Source organism: Oncorhynchus nerka, linkage group LG10, assembly GCF_034236695.1.
Source record: "Oncorhynchus nerka isolate Pitt River linkage group LG10, Oner_Uvic_2.0, whole genome shotgun sequence".
Taxonomy (NCBI): Eukaryota; Metazoa; Chordata; class Actinopteri; order Salmoniformes; family Salmonidae; genus Oncorhynchus; species Oncorhynchus nerka.
Window position 1 is genome coordinate 35,947,580 of NC_088405.1, and position 18,206 is coordinate 35,965,785.

Consider the following 18,206-nt stretch of genomic DNA (forward strand, 5'->3'; position numbering starts at 1 on the left):
GCCCGTGTGTGTGGGCGCCCGTGTGTGGGCGTGCCCGTGTGTGTGCGCGCCCGTGTGTGTGCGAGCCCGTGTGTGTGTTTCTGGCCACGCGCATGCACGTGCGTGCACCTAATTGTGGGAAGTCTAACATTATCTGTGTGTGTGGTGACTGGGCAGCCTTGTCCTGACATTTCACTTTCCCTAATGAAACCAATTACTATACGATCATGTGGCAGTCTCTCTCTTCGGGAAGTGTCTTGGCTGGGAAGCCATGGCTCCTTGATAAAGAGAGATCCTGTCCCCATTTCTCTACCTGTTCAGGATATGTCACCATGAAGAGAATGTCTTTCATAAATAAGGCTGCGAGCAGCATTGATGGGGTTCACAGGATGACACAGTGGCGAGTACAGTGGCGGGTACAGTGGCGAGTACAGTGGCGGGTACAGTGGCGGGTACAGTGGCGGGTACGGTGGCGGGTACAGTGGCGGGTACAGTGGCGAGTACAGTGGCGGGTACAGTGGCGAGTACAGTGGCGAGTACAGTGGCGGGTACAGTGGCGAGTACAGTGGCGAGTACAGTGGCGGGTACAGTGGCGAGTACAGTGGCGGGTACAGTGGCGAGTCTTTAATGAGGCTAAATGCAGTGGTTAGTGGATCAACTAATGATGAGTTGAACATATTTTGTCTGAAAACGATTCGCCAGAAAATGAGTCGCCAGTTATTGTTGCCCGTGGTGAACATCTATCTAAAAGACCTTATCGAAGTTGATAAATACAGTTAAACTGGTATACTCTTGCAGATAATTATCAACTTACTGATACTAATCAGGAATAGTACATATATACACTGCTCAAAAAAATAAAGGGAACACTAAAATAACACATTCTAGATCTGAATGAATGAAATATTTTTATTAAATACTTTTTTCTTTACATAGTTGAATGTGCTGACAACAAAATCACAAAAATTATCAAAGGAAATCAAATGTATCAACCCATGGAGGTCTGGATTTGGAGTCACACTCAAAATTAAAGTGGAAAACCACACTACAGGCTGATCCAACTTTGATGTAATGTCCTTAAAACAAGTCCAAATGAGGCTCAGTAGTGTGTGTGGCCTCCACGTGCCTGTATGACCTCCCTACAACGCCTGGGCATGCTCCTGATGAGGTGGCGGATGGTCTCCTGAGGGATCTCCTCCCAGACCTGGACTAAAGCATCCGCCAACTCCTGGACAGTCTGTGGTGCAACGTGGCGTTGGTGAATGGAGCGAGACATGATGTCCCAGATGTGCTCAATTGGATTCAGGTCTGGGGAACGGGCGGGCCAGTCCATAGCATCAATGCCTTCCTCTTGCAGGAACTGCTGACACACTCCAGCCACATGAGGCCTAGCATTGTCTTGCATTAGGAGGAACCCAGGGCCAACCGCACCAGCATATGGTCTCACAAGGGGTCTGAGGAGCTCATCTTGGTACCTAATGGCAGTCAGGCTACCTCTGACGAGCACATGGAGGGCTGTGCGGCCCCCCAAAGAAATGCCACCCCACACCATGACTGACCCACCGCCAAACTGGTCATGCTGGAGGATGTTGCAGGCAGCAGAACGTTCTCCACGGCGTCTCCAGATTCTGTCACGTCTGTCACATGTGCTCAGTGTGAACCTGCTTTCATCTGTGAAGAGCACAGGGCGCCAGTGGCGAATTTGCCAATCTTGGTGTTCTCTGGCAAATGCCAAGCGTCCTGCACGGTGTTGGGCTGTAAGCACAACCCCTACCTGTGGACGTCGGGCCCTCATACCACCCTCATAGAGTCTGTTTCTGACCGTTTGAGCAGACACATTCACATTTGTGGCCTGCTGGAGGTCATTTTGCAGGGCTCTGGCAGTGCTCCTATATATATGCTCCTATATATATATATATAGTAGCGCCTCCATGCTCTGGACACTACGCTGACAGACACAGCAAACCTTCTTGCCACAGCTCGCATTGATGTTCCATCCTGGATGAGCTGCACTAACTGAGCCACTTGTGTGGGTTGTAGACTCTGTCTCATGCTATATACTATATATATAGTATAAAATCACAATGAGGTACACAATTGAAAGTGTAAAAGACCTGAAAGAGAAGTACCGGTACAAAGTACCGTACTGGCTTCCAGTTGAAGCTCGCATCCGCTACAAGACCATGGTGCTTGCCTACGGAGCTGTGAGGGGAACGGCACCTCAGTACCTCCAGGCTCTGATCAGGCCCTACACCCAAACAAGGGCACTGCGTTCATCCACCTCTGGCCTGCTCGCCTCCCTATCACTGAGGAAGTACAGTTCCCGCGCAGCCCAGTCAAAACTGTTCGCTGCTCTGGCCCCCCAATGGTGGAACAAACTCCCTCACGACGCCAGGACAGCGGAGTCAATCACCACCTTCCGGAGACACCTGAAACCCCACCTCTTTCAGGAATACCTAGGATAGGATAAAGTAATCCTTCTCACCCCCCCTTAAAAGATTTAGATGCACTATTGTAAAGTGGCTGTTCCACTGGATGTCTTAAGGTGAACGCACCAATTTGTAAGTCGCTCTGGATAAGAGCGTCTGCTAAATGACTTAAATGTAATGTAAATGTAAAGTAGTTGGTCTACCCCTTTAACATTGCAGATCTGGCACTACTGGTGAAGTATGTCAGGCTGAACGCAGCCCACCAAACACAAGATACGCACTGACACCTGCTCCTCACTCACAATGTTATGTTTCTTCTGATCAGAGAAACCTAGCTGCTCGCGAAAAAACCCCTTCTGTTAAGAGGAACCCAATCAGCGTGCAGGGATGTGGACGCTATCTAACTGGTCTCCTTGTGAAAAATGCATAGAGGAAGCGGTTACTGCCCAGGACAGTTGGCAATAAGTTCCAAATCTAGAAACTACTGAGATTATTTACACTACCTCGCTAGCTCGTAGAGGGATAAATGGCTTGGTGCACACAGTCCTCGCGGAAAACAACCTGCTGGTGATAGCTACCCGTCCAATTTAGATTGTTTACTGACAGGCTAGCTAGCATATGACAACTCACGAGAGAACTACAACTCACTCACTCAACTTTACATCAACGATCACATCCTACTAAATAGTGCACGCAACTAACCAACTCTGGCTGGTAAGGTTGGAAAACTAAACGATTGGGGGATTGTTTTAAAACATATGTACAAAAGTTTGCATTCGCCTTTGCCACTCTCAAATTCTCCTGAGCTTCAACTTCCTTCCCCTGGCTATCCGGATTTGTCCCGCTACCTCCCCTTGCATTCCGTCCGATTGGCTAATGGGACCAACACTCAGTAACTGGGAAAGAATTGTGCATCTTTGATGTGCACCTCTTCAGAAATACTTTATTTCTGACATTCGTCCTTTTCGTCTTCTTTGTTTCCTTCTTCTTCGTCGTCTTCTTCTTCATCTTCTTTGTTGCGGTCCAAACACTTAAAAGACACACCCTATCCCCTCAGCCCTCAAATGAAGTGGACACATCATGACGTCTGACGAGTATACACTTGCGGGGCGAGGGAGGAAGGAATGATTTTTAAATGGACCACCCTTGGCTGGAAATTGGTCACTTGTTCATGATTGTGTTTTCAGCCATTGGTAACTTGTGTGTGCTAAACTCAGTAAAAAAAGAAGCGTCCTCTCACTGTCAACTGCGGTTATTTTCAGCAAACTTGTGTAAATATTTGTCTGAACATAACAAGATTCAACAACTGAGACATAAACTGAACAAGTTCCACAGACATGTGACTAACAGAAATGGAATGATGTGTCCCTGAACAAAAGTAACAGTCAGTATCTGGTGTGGCCACCAGCAGCATTAAGTACTGCAGTGCATCTCCTCCTCATGGCTGCACCAGATTTGTCAGTTCTTGCTGTGAGATGTTACCCCACTCTTCCACCAAGGCACCTGCAATTCTGGGGGGAATGGCCCTAGCCCTCACCCTCCGATCCAACAGGTCCCAGACGTGCTCAATGGGGGGATTGAGATCCGGGCTCTTCGCTGGCAATGGCAAAATACTGACATTCCCGTCTTGCAGGAAATCACGCACAGAACGAGCAGTATGGCTGGTGGCATTGTCATGCTGGAGGGTCATGTCAGGATGAGCCTGCAGGAAGGGTACCACATGAGGGAGGAGGATGTCTTCCCTGTAACACACAGCGTTAAGATTTCCTCCAATGACAACAAGCTCAGTCCGATGATGCTGTGACACACCGCCCAAGAACATGACGGACCCTCCACCTCCAAATCGATCCCGCTCCAGAGTACAGGCCCCAGTGTAACTCTCATTTCTTTGACGATAAACGCAAATCTGACCATCACTCCTGGTGAGACAAAACCGCGACTCGTCAGTGAAGAGCACTTTTTGCCAGTCCTGTTTGGTCCAGCGACGGTGGGTTTGTGCCCATAGATGACATTGTTGCCGGTGATGTCTGGTGAGGACCTGCCTTACAAGCCTCTCAGCCTATTGCGGACAGTCTGAGCACTAGTGGAGGGATTGTGCGTTCCTGGTGTAACTCGGGCAGTTGCTGTTGCCATCCTGTACATGTCCCACAGGTGTGATGTTCGGATGTACCTAACAGGTGTCGTTACACGTGGTCTGCCACTGCGAGAATGATCAGCTGTCTGTCCTGTCTCGCTGTAGCGCTGTCTTAGGCGTCTCACAGTACGGACATTGCAACTTATTGCCCTGGCCAGATCAGATCAGATCATGCTTCCTTGCAGGCGGCATGCCTAAGGCACGTTCACACGGATGAGCAGGGACCCTGGGCATCTTTCTTTCTGTGTTTTTCAGAGTCAGTAGAAAGGCCTCTTTTGTGTCCTAAGTTTGTAAACTGTCTGTAAGCTGTTAGTGTCTTAATGACCATTCAACAGGTGCATGTTCATTAATTGTTTATGGTTCATTGAACAAGCATGGGAAACAGTGTTTACACCCTTTACAATGAAGATCTGTGAAGTTATTTGGATTTGTATAATTATTAATATACACCTACTGTATGATAGCTTGCAAATTAACTAACTATGACGTTAGCCTGCCTAGCTGGAACTTCTGAAGAAGGGAAATGTTTTATTTCTACAATTTCCAAAAGACAACCAAACAAAAACATCATTGCTTTTTACGAGACGTGTTTATGCCGTTATGTGATTTAGTAGCACAATTTCTAGCTTATTTGCATTCGTTTTTTCTATCCACTTGCATGTTGACTTCTCCATTGATGATGTTTTAAGTTTTTGCAGACTTTTCTTAGTGGGTGTACAATCATCGCAAATTGAATTATGGGGAGATTCAGGCCACGGGGTGAACATAATTGTACACTCGCAAAGCCCACTAAAAACAAGGGCTAAGGGGCTTATGTTGCAAACTTCTATTGCATTTAAAAAGTGCCTTCCTATATAAAAAAGGCACAAAAAAACAGAACCCTTTACTGTATGAATGGTAGGATTGGAGTAGGGCTGTTGTGGTGACTGTATTACCACCACACCGGCAGTCATGAGTCACGGCCCATGAGTGCAGTAAAATTCCACGTGACCTTTGAGTCACGGTAATCCCCTTTTATGCACTCTGGACATGCTTTTGTAGTACCCAACTTGCTAACTACCATCAGGTCCTAATGGCCTGGTACTCAGGGCTCTATTGTTACCATCAGATCCTAATGGCCTGGTACTCAGGGCTCTATTGTTACCATCAGATCCTAATGGCCTGGTACTCAGGGCTCTATTGTAACCATCAGGTCCTAATGGCCTGGTACTCAGGGCTCTATTGTTTGTTACCTGGTACTCAGGGGTTACCATCAGATCCTAATGGCCTGATACTCAGGGCTCTATTGTTACCATCAGGTCCTAATGGCCTGGTACTCAGGGTCAGGTCTTAATGGCCTCTCAGGGCTTGTTACCATCAGATCCTAATTGCCTGGTACTCAGGGCTCTATTGTAACCAGGTCAGGTACTCAGGGCTCTATTTTTACCGTCAATGGCCTGGTACTCAGGGCTCTATTGTTACCATCAGGTTCTAATGGCCTGGTACTCAGGGCTCTATTGTTACAATCAGGTCCTAATGGCCTGGTACTCAGGGCTCTATTGTTACCATCAGGTCCTAATGGCCTGGTACTCAGGGCTCTATTGTCCCTCTAACCACTAACATCAATGGAAAATCACATCAAACACTTATCATCAGAACAGTAGGTCTATCATACTTTTAAAACAGTGTAAAACATGGTTGTGGTGGATGCTGTTTTAAAGCCTAACACAACGAAATGGACAGCGCTTTCTACGGTGCTTATGAGCCCAAGCCCGAAAAAACCCTGAATTAAAATGATGATTGTGATACAATACATGATACAATACATTGCCTACTGCATATTATGCATGGAAGAAAACATAAAACAAAAGTGATTTAAAGATGTCTTTGTACATAATTGGTCTAGCCTATACTTCAAAACTCAAGTAATCTCAAGGAATCGCAGTTGAGTGTGGACTGCATTGTTATGCATACTGGATGGACTGGTTACTTCATGCTACACTCCAAACTTTCTATCCTTGAGTCTGGGAGAGGTCATATAGCCCTAGGCGATGCTGTTGTTTCATTGATTATGCAGGGCGGCTTAAGGTTTGCCTACAGTTAGTGAATTTGCATTTGATTTTGAATATCCTAGTAATCAGGATTTTCTTCATATTTTCGTAATGAAGTGAGTGACACATTACCTTGATCTGTGCAGAATGTCTCACCACTATGCGTTTCCATCTCCACTCTCTCCTATTTTCCTTTCTTCAGTGCGTAGACTGTTTCGTGAAATATGTTTCGTTGCACACACCTGTCCCGAACAGATTTCACTTGTTTCCCAAATTAAGCACCGGGTAGGTACAGGAACAAGATCTGAGAGCCCATGGCATGCAAATGTATAACAAAAAAATTAAAACCTTATTTACATAAGTATTCAGATCCTTTGCTATGAGACTCGAAATTTTGCTCAGGTGCATCCTGTTTCCACTGATCATCCTTGATGTTTCTACAACTTCATTGGAGTCCACTTGTGGTAAATTCAATTTGTTGGACATGATGTGAAAAGGCACACACCTGTCTGTATAAGGTCCCACAGTTGACAGTGCATGTCAGATCAAAAAACAAGCCATGAGGTTGAAGGAATTGTCCGTAGAGCTCTGAGACAGGATTGTGTCAAGGCACAGATCTGTGGAAGGGTACCAACTAGATTGGACTCTTTGGCCTGAATGCGTCTGGAGGAAACCTGGCACCATGCCTACGGTGAAGCATGGTGGTGGCAGCATCATGCTGTGGGGATGTTCTTCAATCTAGGCGGTCATTGTATATAAGAATTTGTTCTTAACTGACTTGCCTGGTTAAATAAAGGTTAAGTAAATACAAAATAAAAAGTGTCAGGGACTGGGAGACTAGTCAGGGTCAAGGGAAAAATGAACGGAGCAAAGTACTGAGAGATCCTTGATGAAAACCTGCTCCAGAGCGCTCAGAACCTCAGACTGGGGCGAAGGTTCATCTTCCAACAAGACAACGACCCTAAGCACACAGCCAAGCCAATGCTGGAGTGGCTTCGGGACAAGTATCTGAATGTCCTCGAGTGGCCCAGCCAGAGCCCGGACTTGAACCCGATCGAACATCTCTGGAGAGACCTGAAAATAGCTGTGCAGTGACTCTCCCCATCCAACCTCACAGAGCTTGAGAGGATCTGCAGAGAAGAATGGGAGAAACTCCCCAAATACAGGTGTGCCAAGCATGCAGCATCATACCCTAGAAGACTCAAGGCTGTAATTGCTGCCAAAGGTGCATCAACAAAGTACTCAGTAAAGGGTCTGAATAATTATGTAAATGTTATATTTAAGTTTTGTAGTTTTTTAAAAAATGTGCAAAAATGTATAGAAACCTGTTTTTGCTTTGTCATTATGGGTGTTGTGTGTAGATGGATGAGTAAAACAAAATGATTTAATCAATTTTAGAATAAGTAACATAACAAAATGTGCAAAACGTGAAGGGGTCTGAATATTTTCTGAATGCACTGTACAGATATCTTTTTTTTATCCTGTCCCTGTTCCTGCACATTTAATAATGGCCATTTTAAATCAAAACTAATTTGACATATTAGTGAAGACCAGATTAAATTGAGAATAGTCTGATGGGTGAAAATATGACCACTTGATGAGAGAACAGCTGTGCAGCCTGAGGCAAGGAACGGAGCGCAGGCTTTTTTTGTTGCTACTTGCTCAAATCCTCCATAGACTGTAGTCGCACCATGCAGCCCATATACGTTTTGATTTCTAAGACATTCTGAGGTTTGTATCATTCACTACTAAAGTTGCCTTTATATATAGACAATAGGACTTTGTGGATTTCACATGGCGGGGCAAGGGGCATAGGCCCACCCTCTTGGGAGCCAGGACATGGGCTGGCGTGGTTACAAGGGGCATAGGCCCACCCTCTTGGGAGCCAGGACATGGGCTGGCGTGGTTACAAGGGGCATAGGCCCACCCTCTTGGGAGCCAGGACATGGGCTCTAGGCCCACCCTCTTGGGAGCCAGGACATGGGCTGGCGTGGTTACAAGGGGCATAGGCCCACCCTCTTGGGAGCCAGGACATGGGCTGGCGTGGTTACAAGTGGCATAGGCCCACCCTCTTGGGAGCCAGGACATGGGCTGGCGTGGTTACAAGGGGCATAGGCCCACCCTCTTGGGAGCCAGGACATGGGCTGGCGTGGTTACAAGGGGCATAGGCCCACCCTCTTGGGAGCCAGGACATGGGCTGGCGTGGTTACAAGGGGCATAGGCCCACCCTCTTGGGAGCCAGGACATGGGCTGGCCAAGGGGCATAGGCCCACCCTCTTGGGAGCCAGGACACGTGGTTACAAGGGGCATAGGCTCTCTTGGGAGCCAGGACATGGTTACAAGGGGCATAGGCCCACCTCTTGGGAGCCAGGACATGGGCTGGCGTGGTTAAGGGGCACCCCTCTTGGGGGGCATAGGCCCACCCTCTTGGGAGCCAGGACATGGGCTGGCGTGGTTACAAGTGGCATAGGCCCACCCTCTTGGGAGCCAGGACATGGGCTGGCGTGGTTACAAGGGGCATAGGCCCACCCTCTTGGGAGCCAGGACATGGGGCGTGGTTACAAGGGTGGCCCACCCTCTTGGGAGCCAGGACATGGGCTGGCGTGGTTACAAGGGACATAGGCCCACCCTCTTGGGAGCCAGGACATGGGCTGGCGTGGTTACAAGTGGCATAGGCCCACCCTCTTGGGAGCCAGGACATGGGCTGGCGTGGTTACAAGGGGCATAGGCCCACCCTCTTGGGAGCCAGGACATGGGCTGGCGTGGTTACAAGGGGCATAGGCCCACCCTCTTGGGAGCCAGGACATGGGCTGGCGTGGTTGGGAGCCAGGAATGGAGCAGGACATGGGGCGTGGCATAGGGGCCCACCCTCTTGGGAGCCAGGACATGGGCTGGCGTGGTTACAAGGGGCATAGGCCCACCCTCTTGGGAGCCAGGACATGGGCTGGCGTGGTTACAAGGGGCATAGGCCCACCCTCTTGGGAGCCAGGACATGGGCTGGCGTGGTTACAAGGGGCATAGGCCCACCCTCTTGGGAGCCAGGACATGGGCTGGCGTGGTTACAAGGGGCATAGGCCCACCCTCTTGGGAGCCAGGACATGGGCTGGCGTGGTTACAAGGGGCATAGGCCCACCCTCTTGGGAGCCAGGACATGGGCTGGCGTGGTTACAAGGGGCACCCTCTTGGGAGCCAGGACATGGGCTGGCGTGGTTACAAGCAGGCCCACCCTCTTGGGAGCCAGGACATGGGCCCACCCTCTTGGGAGCCAGGACATGGGCTGGGCTGGCGCCCACCCTCTTGGGAGCCAGGACATGGGCTGGCGTGGTTAAGGGGCATAGGCCCACCCTCTTGGGAGCCAGGACATGGGCTGGCGTGGTTGGGAGCCAGGACATGGGCTGGCGGGGCATAGGCCCACCCTCTTGGGAGAGACAGGACATGGGCATAGGCCCACCCTCTTGGGAGCCAGGACATGGGCTGGCGTGGTTACAAGGGGCATAGGCCCACCCTCTTGGGAGCCAGGACATGGGCTGGCGTGCAAGGGGCATAGGCCCACCCTCTTGGGAGCCAGGACATGGGCTGGCGTGGTTACAAGGGGCATAGGCCCACCCTCTTGGGAGCCAGGACATGGGCTGGGCGTGGCAAGGGGCATAGGCCCACCCTCTTGGGAGCCAGGACATGGGCTGGCGTGGTTACAAGGGGCATAGGCCCACCCTCTTGGGAGCCAGGACATGGGCCAGGACATGGGAGCCAGGACATGGGCTGGCGTGGTTACAAGGGGCATAGGCCCACCCTCTTGGGAGCCAGGACATAGGCCCCCACCCTCTTGGGACAAGGGGCATAGGCCTCTTGGGAGCCAGGACATGGGCTGGCGTGGTTACAAGGGGCATAGGCCCACCCTCTTGGGAGCCAGGACATGGGCTGGCGTGGTTACAAGGGGCATAGGCCCACCCTCTTGGGAGCCAGGACATGGGCTGGCGTGGTTACAAGGGGCATAGGCCCACCCTCTTGGGAGCCAGGACATGGGCTGGCACAAGGGGCCACCCTCTTGGGAGCCAGGACATGGGCTGGCGTGGTTACAAGGGGCATAGGCCCACCCTCTTGGGAGCCAGGACATGGGCTGGCGTGGTTACAAGAGGCATAGGCCCACCCTCTTGGGAGCCAGGACATGGGCTGGCGTGGTTAGCCAATGGGCATAGGCCCACCCTCTTGGGAGCCAGGACATGGGCTGGTTACAAGGGGCATAGGCCCACCCTCTTGGGAGCCAGGACATGGGCTGGCGTGGTTACAAGGGGCATAGGCCCACCCTCTTGGGAGCCAGGACATGGGCTGGCGTGGTTACAAGGGGCATAGGCCCACCCTCTTGGGAGCCAGGACATGGGCTGGCGTGGTTACAAGGGGCATAGGCCCACCCTCTTGGGAGCCAGGACATGGGCTGGCGTGGTTACAAGTGGGCTGCGGTTGTGAGACCGGTTGAACATACTGCCAAATTCTCTAAAACGACAATGGAGGCGGACTATGATAGAGAAATTGACATAAAATTCTCTGGCAACAGCTCTGGTGGATATTGCTGCAGTCAGCATGCCAATTGCACGCTCCCTCAAAACCTAAGGTATCTGCAGTATTGTATTGTGTGACAAAACTGCACATTTTAGAGTGGCCTTTTTATTGTCCCCAGCACAGGGTGCACCTGTGTAATGATCATGCGGTTTAAGCAGCTTCTTGATATGCCACACCTGAGAGAGATATGTTTTTTTTCTGGGATCTTTTATTTCAGCTCATGAAACATGGGGCCAACACTTTAAATCTTGTGTTTTATGTTTTGGTTCAGTATGGATGTTCCAAAGGCATCAGCGGCTTGTATTTGGGGAGGCCTGGAGATGCTGAACGTGTTCATGTTAATTAACGATCAGTTACCGTGAGGCCGGCAGTCTTTTCCATGACAATAACCGGCTGACAAAATGTAATGACCGCCACAGCACTAATTGAAGTGCTCATCCTGTGTCACCCTTGCTTAGCCTTTTCGTTGCACATCCCTCTATCCATCATCCGTCTCTCCTCCCTCACACCCTCTGATCCCTTGTTCCGGTCAGCTCTCCATTCGGCTGGTCACCTTTTTATCTCATTATGACATCACTCTCCTATTTAATACCATCTATTGCCATCCCATGGCTCCTGGCAACCCCCACTGTGTGTGTGTGTGTGTGTGTGTGTCCTATTGTAGTGGGATAGTCAGCACTCCTGGGAAATGTACATGGATGCAATTAAGAGGTTATTGAGCTGATGTTACAGCACTGGCAGTTTGACACGTACAACAGTGGTGCTCTGAATATTTCAGCTCTGTTGTCCTGCTCTCTCAGTGACGTGGGCAGTAATCCGGGACTGAAGCAGACAGGATGCAAAGGAAATCACGTGGTTCAGTTCAGTTTCTCTTCAGACACCCATGCTCTGACTGCTCTGACTGCAAGGCCAACTCTGCAGAGTGTCTGCAAACCACCTCCGCCCCACATATACACACTTGGAGCAGGCACCCCCCCCCCCCCCCAAACAGGACCCCTTCCTGCTCCTGAGACCCCCGTTTCCTTACTCAACTACCAGAAATCTCTTCCTCTCTTTCTGTGTATTGTTCAGTCTTTCTTTCCCCTCTACTATGTACATTCTTGGGTTTTTATCAGATTTTTGGGGGGGGTTAAGGCTGGGTTTCTGTACAACACTTAGTGACATCAGCTGATGTAAGAAGGGCTTTATAAATCCATTTGATTGATCTGCTCAGCACTGTATCCCTTTCTCTCATTCACCTTTCTCTTTTTCCTGCTTCTTATCTTTATCTCTCCAGCTCCAGTCTTATCCCACCCTTTCTTCCTCTTTTCCAAAACTATAGGGAGGTGAGCACACACACACACACACACACACACACACACACACACACACACACACACACACACACACACACACACACACACACACACACACACACACACACCTGTCAATCACAGCAGTTTGATGGGAGAGAGAAGTAGGCCTCTCAGATCAGGAAGCCAGGTTGATGGAAGAAGACTGCCTCTTGCAAGGTGTAAATCATTATTAATACACAGCCGTTAGAATAGGACCGGGTTGATTTCGCTTGACTATTCATTCATCAGACTCATTGACTCTCCCTCAGGCCTTGTGTACCAGCATTGCCGGTCTTCTCCTAATTAGTCTCCAGCTGTCTTCTGCCTTGATGGCGGTGGGGGAGGGGGATGAGACAGGAGAGAGCAGGGAGGTGGAAGTGGGGGTGTTGGTGGATGGGGTATCCCCCAACCCGGCCCTGCAGAGGGAGACCAGATACTCCACCATGCTGTGTGTGTTTGAACTGGGGGGGTAATGGGCCGTGAAACTGGGCTCAAGATCAGGCCTCTCCTGGGACACCACGCGCCCCCAAACATAACCCCGCCCCTCACCCGTCCTCCGGTCAGTGCACAGACTTACTCTACACACAGTAATTCTTACAGAAGTGCTTAGAAAGGACCGAGTTGATTTATTAAATTAAAACCACAACAAAGAAGAGAGCATTCATCTAATCTTCTCTCCGAGATGATGTCACGGCATTTGTTTGTGTCACCATCCATTAGAATCTTGGCTGTATTGACTCAAATACTCATCATTCACTTTACTTATGAAACTCATATGAGTGTGTTTCCTACGGAGTGTTGCATCATGGTGTCCGTGCCGCTGTTTATAGTGTATCTAGCGTGTGTTCCGGCTCTCTGCATGAGGACCGTTAATCAATGGTTTATCTCACCGAGACGCCTACTCTCTGTCCTATGAGCTCCCTCTTCCCTCCTTATCCAATTAGGCTGTCTGGTTAACGGGGTGAGGGAGGGGGGTGAGATGGGATTAGCCAGGAATCTGCTCTCCCTAATCCTTCCTTTGTCCTCCCTCGGATCAGACTCTTAACCCTTGTTCGTTTGTCTGTCTGTCGAGCAGTCATACTCCCTTGTTCAACCACTCCCCATCTCCTATACAGTGCAGTAATACCCAGCAATGAAAAATTCTGACCCCTTGACACCCCCCCAAAGAGCATAATGTTTTGTACACTCAGTGTATATCCTATAGTTGTCCCTTCTGAATGTGCTCTCTCCTGCTCCATTTAGGCCATAATCCCCTGCGCGAGGCCTACTCGATGTCCTGCATCCCCAACGGCAGCTCCGGCAGCCGTAAGCCCAGCCATAGAGACCGAGATAGCTCCACAGTGTCCGTCGCCAGGAAGGATACCTTCTCCTCAGCAGCCAAGAGGTACTGTACCACACACACACACACACACACACACACACACACACACACACACACACACACACACACACACACACACACACACACACACACACACACACTTCCCATTCAAAAACAGTCATTGCTCAACTCTAGACCTGCTCTTATCAGATCGGCAGCCGTTGATGAAGTGCCTGTGTTGACATGATGTTTTGCTCTGAAACGCCACATTAATCTCATTTGTCAACCTGTTTTGATGTTGATCACGTGTTTAATTTACATTTACATTTGTCAACCTGTTTTGATGTTGATCAACAATGTGTAATCTCCCCCTCCTCCTTCTCCTCTTCTTTTTTAACTTTCTACCTTCCAGCTTGCAGTCATTCAACAGAATAAAGCCTGTAAATTTGACCCTGGTTCTTTGAGGACAATAATGTTGTGATGGGGTACCTGTCACAGCCTGTATGTACGCCTATGGCTAAGCATTGCTGAGCACTTCCTCAATGAGTAACTAGACATTAATCAAATATGCTGAGTCGGTTTTACACTGCCTATTTGAGGAAGTCGGGGCTTTGTAAGTCTTCGCAGTCGTGAAGGCTGCTGGTAGAAGTTGCTCGCATAGGCACAGAGTCAGGACCAGCTTGTCCTCTTGTCCTCTAGATGTGTTTCTGTCCCCCTGTCATCACTGGTTGTGTTCCCCTGTTTTGTTAACCCCCTGGTTGTCTCCACAGCGGTCAGACAGCAGAGAGGAAAAAGGACACCCCTCCGATGGAGGGCATCAAGGAGAAGCAGGAGGGGCCCTCCCAGTCCAACCAGGCTAACGATAAAGCCCCCCCTGCCAGCCCCATGCAGCCCTCGCCGTCCCCCTCCAGCTCCAGCCACCCCCTCTCCCCTCACCCCCCCCAGTCCCAAAGGCAGGCCCTGGAGAACAAGGGCACCTCCCCAGCCAAAAGGTTCCTCCGACGCACACTTTGATCTCCCTTTCCAACGCAATGCCCTGCCGACACTGAACGCTCTTGACCTTCGCTTACCTTTCACTGGGGGCGGAGTTGGCCTGCTTCTCATATCACTCACATTATTAACCCCCTCCCGTCTGTCGCCGTCTCTCACCTGTATGTTCAGCTATCTTTCCACGTACAGACTCCGCCACTGCAGATTTTCACTTCTCGACCTGCTCTCAACACTACTGACCTTTTTTCCTTTTAGGCTACTTGTAGCACAGCCCTTTCATTCAGACGAGACGAGAGGAAAGTACAAGAGAGGAGTGGAACGGTTTGCAGATGTCCCTTCTGCACTCATCCGCAACAGTGTGAGGCCTCCCACTGTATCGTTAGGAATAGGAGAGGCCCTGTCTCTCATGTACTAGCTGTGCTCCGTACCAGTCAGGATACACACACACACGTGCACACACGCACACACAAGCTCCAGCTCCAGCCCACAGACCGACTGCACTCACTAATCAAAGCACTGGTCAGCCTCACACTCATGACCCACACCATAGATCAACATCAATTATTCTCAGAAACATTGAAAATCAATTCAGTTTTTACAAAGAGCACCCCAGGAACACATCCCTGCCCATTAGACTGGACAGTATCAGGTTATTAGTCAGGACTGCTGATGTGCCAGATACATTGGCTGGAAAACTCATCTGCTAGCAATTGTGCGTGTGTCCACCCAATATGAAATGAACCAGGCCTCAGAGCAGGGCAGTGCACATGCAGGGGCCTTGCTGGGCAGGAGAGGCATGTGGGTATTATAGGGTGATTTTGACCTAATAAATGGTCCCTTTCCAATCCAACCAGAGGAATGGATAGCATGGGAGTCTCAAATAGGCTTCAGTTCACACTCACTTAGCTAGAATAAAGCCTTGAGATGCAGTGAGTGCACCATTCCGGGCTTTTAACCAATGTTAAATCCACGTATGTGCTGTATAGCAACGATACTATACCACTCGTCTACCCTTTATGGATCCTTCCTTTTAGTTACCACTCCATCCATCTGTCACCCCTCCCTCTCTCTCTCTCTCTCTCTCTCTCTCTCTCTCTCTCTCTCTCTCTCTCTCCCAATCTCTCTCTCTCTCTCTCTCTCTCTCCCAATCTCTCTCTCTCTCTCTCTCTCTCTCTCTCTCTCTCTCTCTCTCTCTCTCTCTCTCTCTCTCTCCATATCTCTCTCTCCCTCTCTCTCTCTCTCTCTCTCTCTCTTTCCCCATATCTCTCTCTCTCTCCCCATATCTCTCTCTCTTTCCCCATATCTCTCTCTCTCTCCCCCATATCTCTCTCTCCCTCTCTCTCTCTTTCCCCATATCTCTCTCTCTCTCCCCATATCTCTCTCTCCCTCTCTCTCTCTCTCTCTCTTTCCCCATATCTCTCTCTCTTTCCCCATATCTCTCTCTCTCTCCCCATATCTCTCTCTCCCTCTCTCTCTTTCCCCATATCTCTCTCTCTTTCCCCATATCTCTCTCTCTTTCCCCATATCTCTCTCTCTCCCCATATCTCTCTCTCTCTCTCTCTTTCCCCATATCTCTCTCTCTCTCCCCATATCTCTCTCTCTCTCTCTCTCTCTCTCTCTCTCTCTCTCTCTCTCTCTCCCCATATCTATTGACGTACCCTCTCCTGCACCTCCCCCCACACACCCCCCTTTAAAGTGAAGCTTTTCAGCTCTGCCCCCAAATTCGTCTGTGGGACTGTTAGCTTTCCTCTCGCTCACCCCTCACTCCTCTACTGAGGGCCCCAGCAGGCTGGTGCTGGGGTCTATGTGTTTAACCCTGTGTGTGCTCTTCTTGCCCTCCCCGGGCCTTTGTGTGCGTGTGTGTGTGTGTGTGCGCGGATACCTAGGTGTCTTTACCAGCCGTCCATGTCTCTCCGTCTCCAGGGTCCTTTATAGCTCAGTTGGTAGAGCATAGCGCTTGTAGTGGGTTTGATTCCCGGGACCACCCGCATGTAAAATGTATGCACGCATGACTGTAAGTCTCTTTGGATCAAATCGGCTGCTAAATCACGTCTATTGTATTGTAGATAAGGACAGAGTACAGACTCTGTAAAAGTAGCAGTGTAACACATCATTAAACCACCCCTCCCCCCAACCGTCTGCCGTAGTACCATCTGCCCCTCAGCGTCACGACTGCCCCCTGGAGGATGAGCAGACGCCACGCAGAAGTGATCCAAAACATTACGTCTCGCAAATAACCCTTCCTCCTCACAGCTTCGCACGAGTAGTGGTATTCTTCACTCTCTCTCTCTCTTCTCTTCTTGAGCCATTCTCCAAAACCTTTCATTCTGCAATGTTACCAAACCTCCTCCTCCTCTAACTTCACACTTGCAGTGTGGTTCTTAACATTTCGGCCTTCTCTGTCTCCTGAACCCTGGGGCTTGAGTTGGACGGCCAGCCAATGTGTACTAACCTGTGCTTGGGGTGCAGTGATTGTAGCACTGAGGGGTTGCGTACTGCTGACCTGGGTGGCTCTTTGAGGCACCATATCTGTGTGTGTGTGTGTGTGTGTGTGTGTGTGTGTGTGTGTGTGTGTGTGTGTGTGTGTGTGTGGTGCTTCAGGTCCAGATTAACCCAACAGGAGGTTTGCCACAGGTGAAATAATTGTGCACATTAAGGGTACAGAGTTTTTCCTTGTCAGGTTTACATGGTGGCCTGGTCAAGTTCAAACTCTGGGCCGTAAGTATAATGTAGACTGCAAAAAATAACACAGTTACACACTTTCCAATGCACTTTTTCCAGTTTAACATCTCGAAAAAATGAGTAGCATTAGCCCATTCAAACCAGTCTCCCTTATCGCCATGGCACTCCTCCATACTCCTTATTTTCTCTGTCTAGCTAACTCTCTTTCTCTCCTCCTCTCGTGATCCATCTGTGTGGTATACAATTGTTGTTGTTTTTTTTCACGTGCGTTCCTCCGTGTGTGTGTGTGTGTGTAGGGGTCACAGTGCGAAGCGGGGCACGGGGATAGAGCGTTCCCAGAGCAGCACGTGGGAGAGTGGCGAGGAGAGCAGGAACAAGCTGGTGAAGGCTGCTTCCACCTCCAAACTGCTGGCCAAGGTGGTGAAGAACGCGGACAAGTGAGTGGCTGATGGGACCCCCTTCACAACTCTTATACAGTGTCAATGCGTACTCCAGATACAGTGGTACATCAGAATTGAATTCTGGTTATGTTTTGTCTGCGTTCGCTTTATGGGGTATATGAGAGTACTGTACCTTCCAGACATGACACTCTCCTCCAATCACTATGACAACCCCTTAATTCCCTAGATTTGTTTTCATCCAAAGTCCCTCCCTAATATAGGATGCTGCTCAATTGGCCCAACTGTCAGACTGTCACCCTGTCACTTTGTTTTTGTCGACACAAGTCACGGGCTGTCCTAATGGCTATTT

The 18,206-nt window shown here is 49.7% G+C and overlaps 1 protein-coding gene across 1 annotated transcript in view; it reads left to right on the plus strand.

Annotated features, from left to right (window-relative positions):
- The window catches only part of LOC115135236 (echinoderm microtubule-associated protein-like 4), a 59,314-nt gene that overhangs the window by 19,768 nt on the left and 21,340 nt on the right, over positions 1-18,206 (plus strand). The window contains 3 exon segments of the mRNA XM_065023264.1: positions 13,706-13,847; positions 14,555-14,776; positions 17,753-17,893. Coding sequence (XP_064879336.1) covers positions 13,706-13,847; positions 14,555-14,776; positions 17,753-17,893 — 505 coding nt within the window.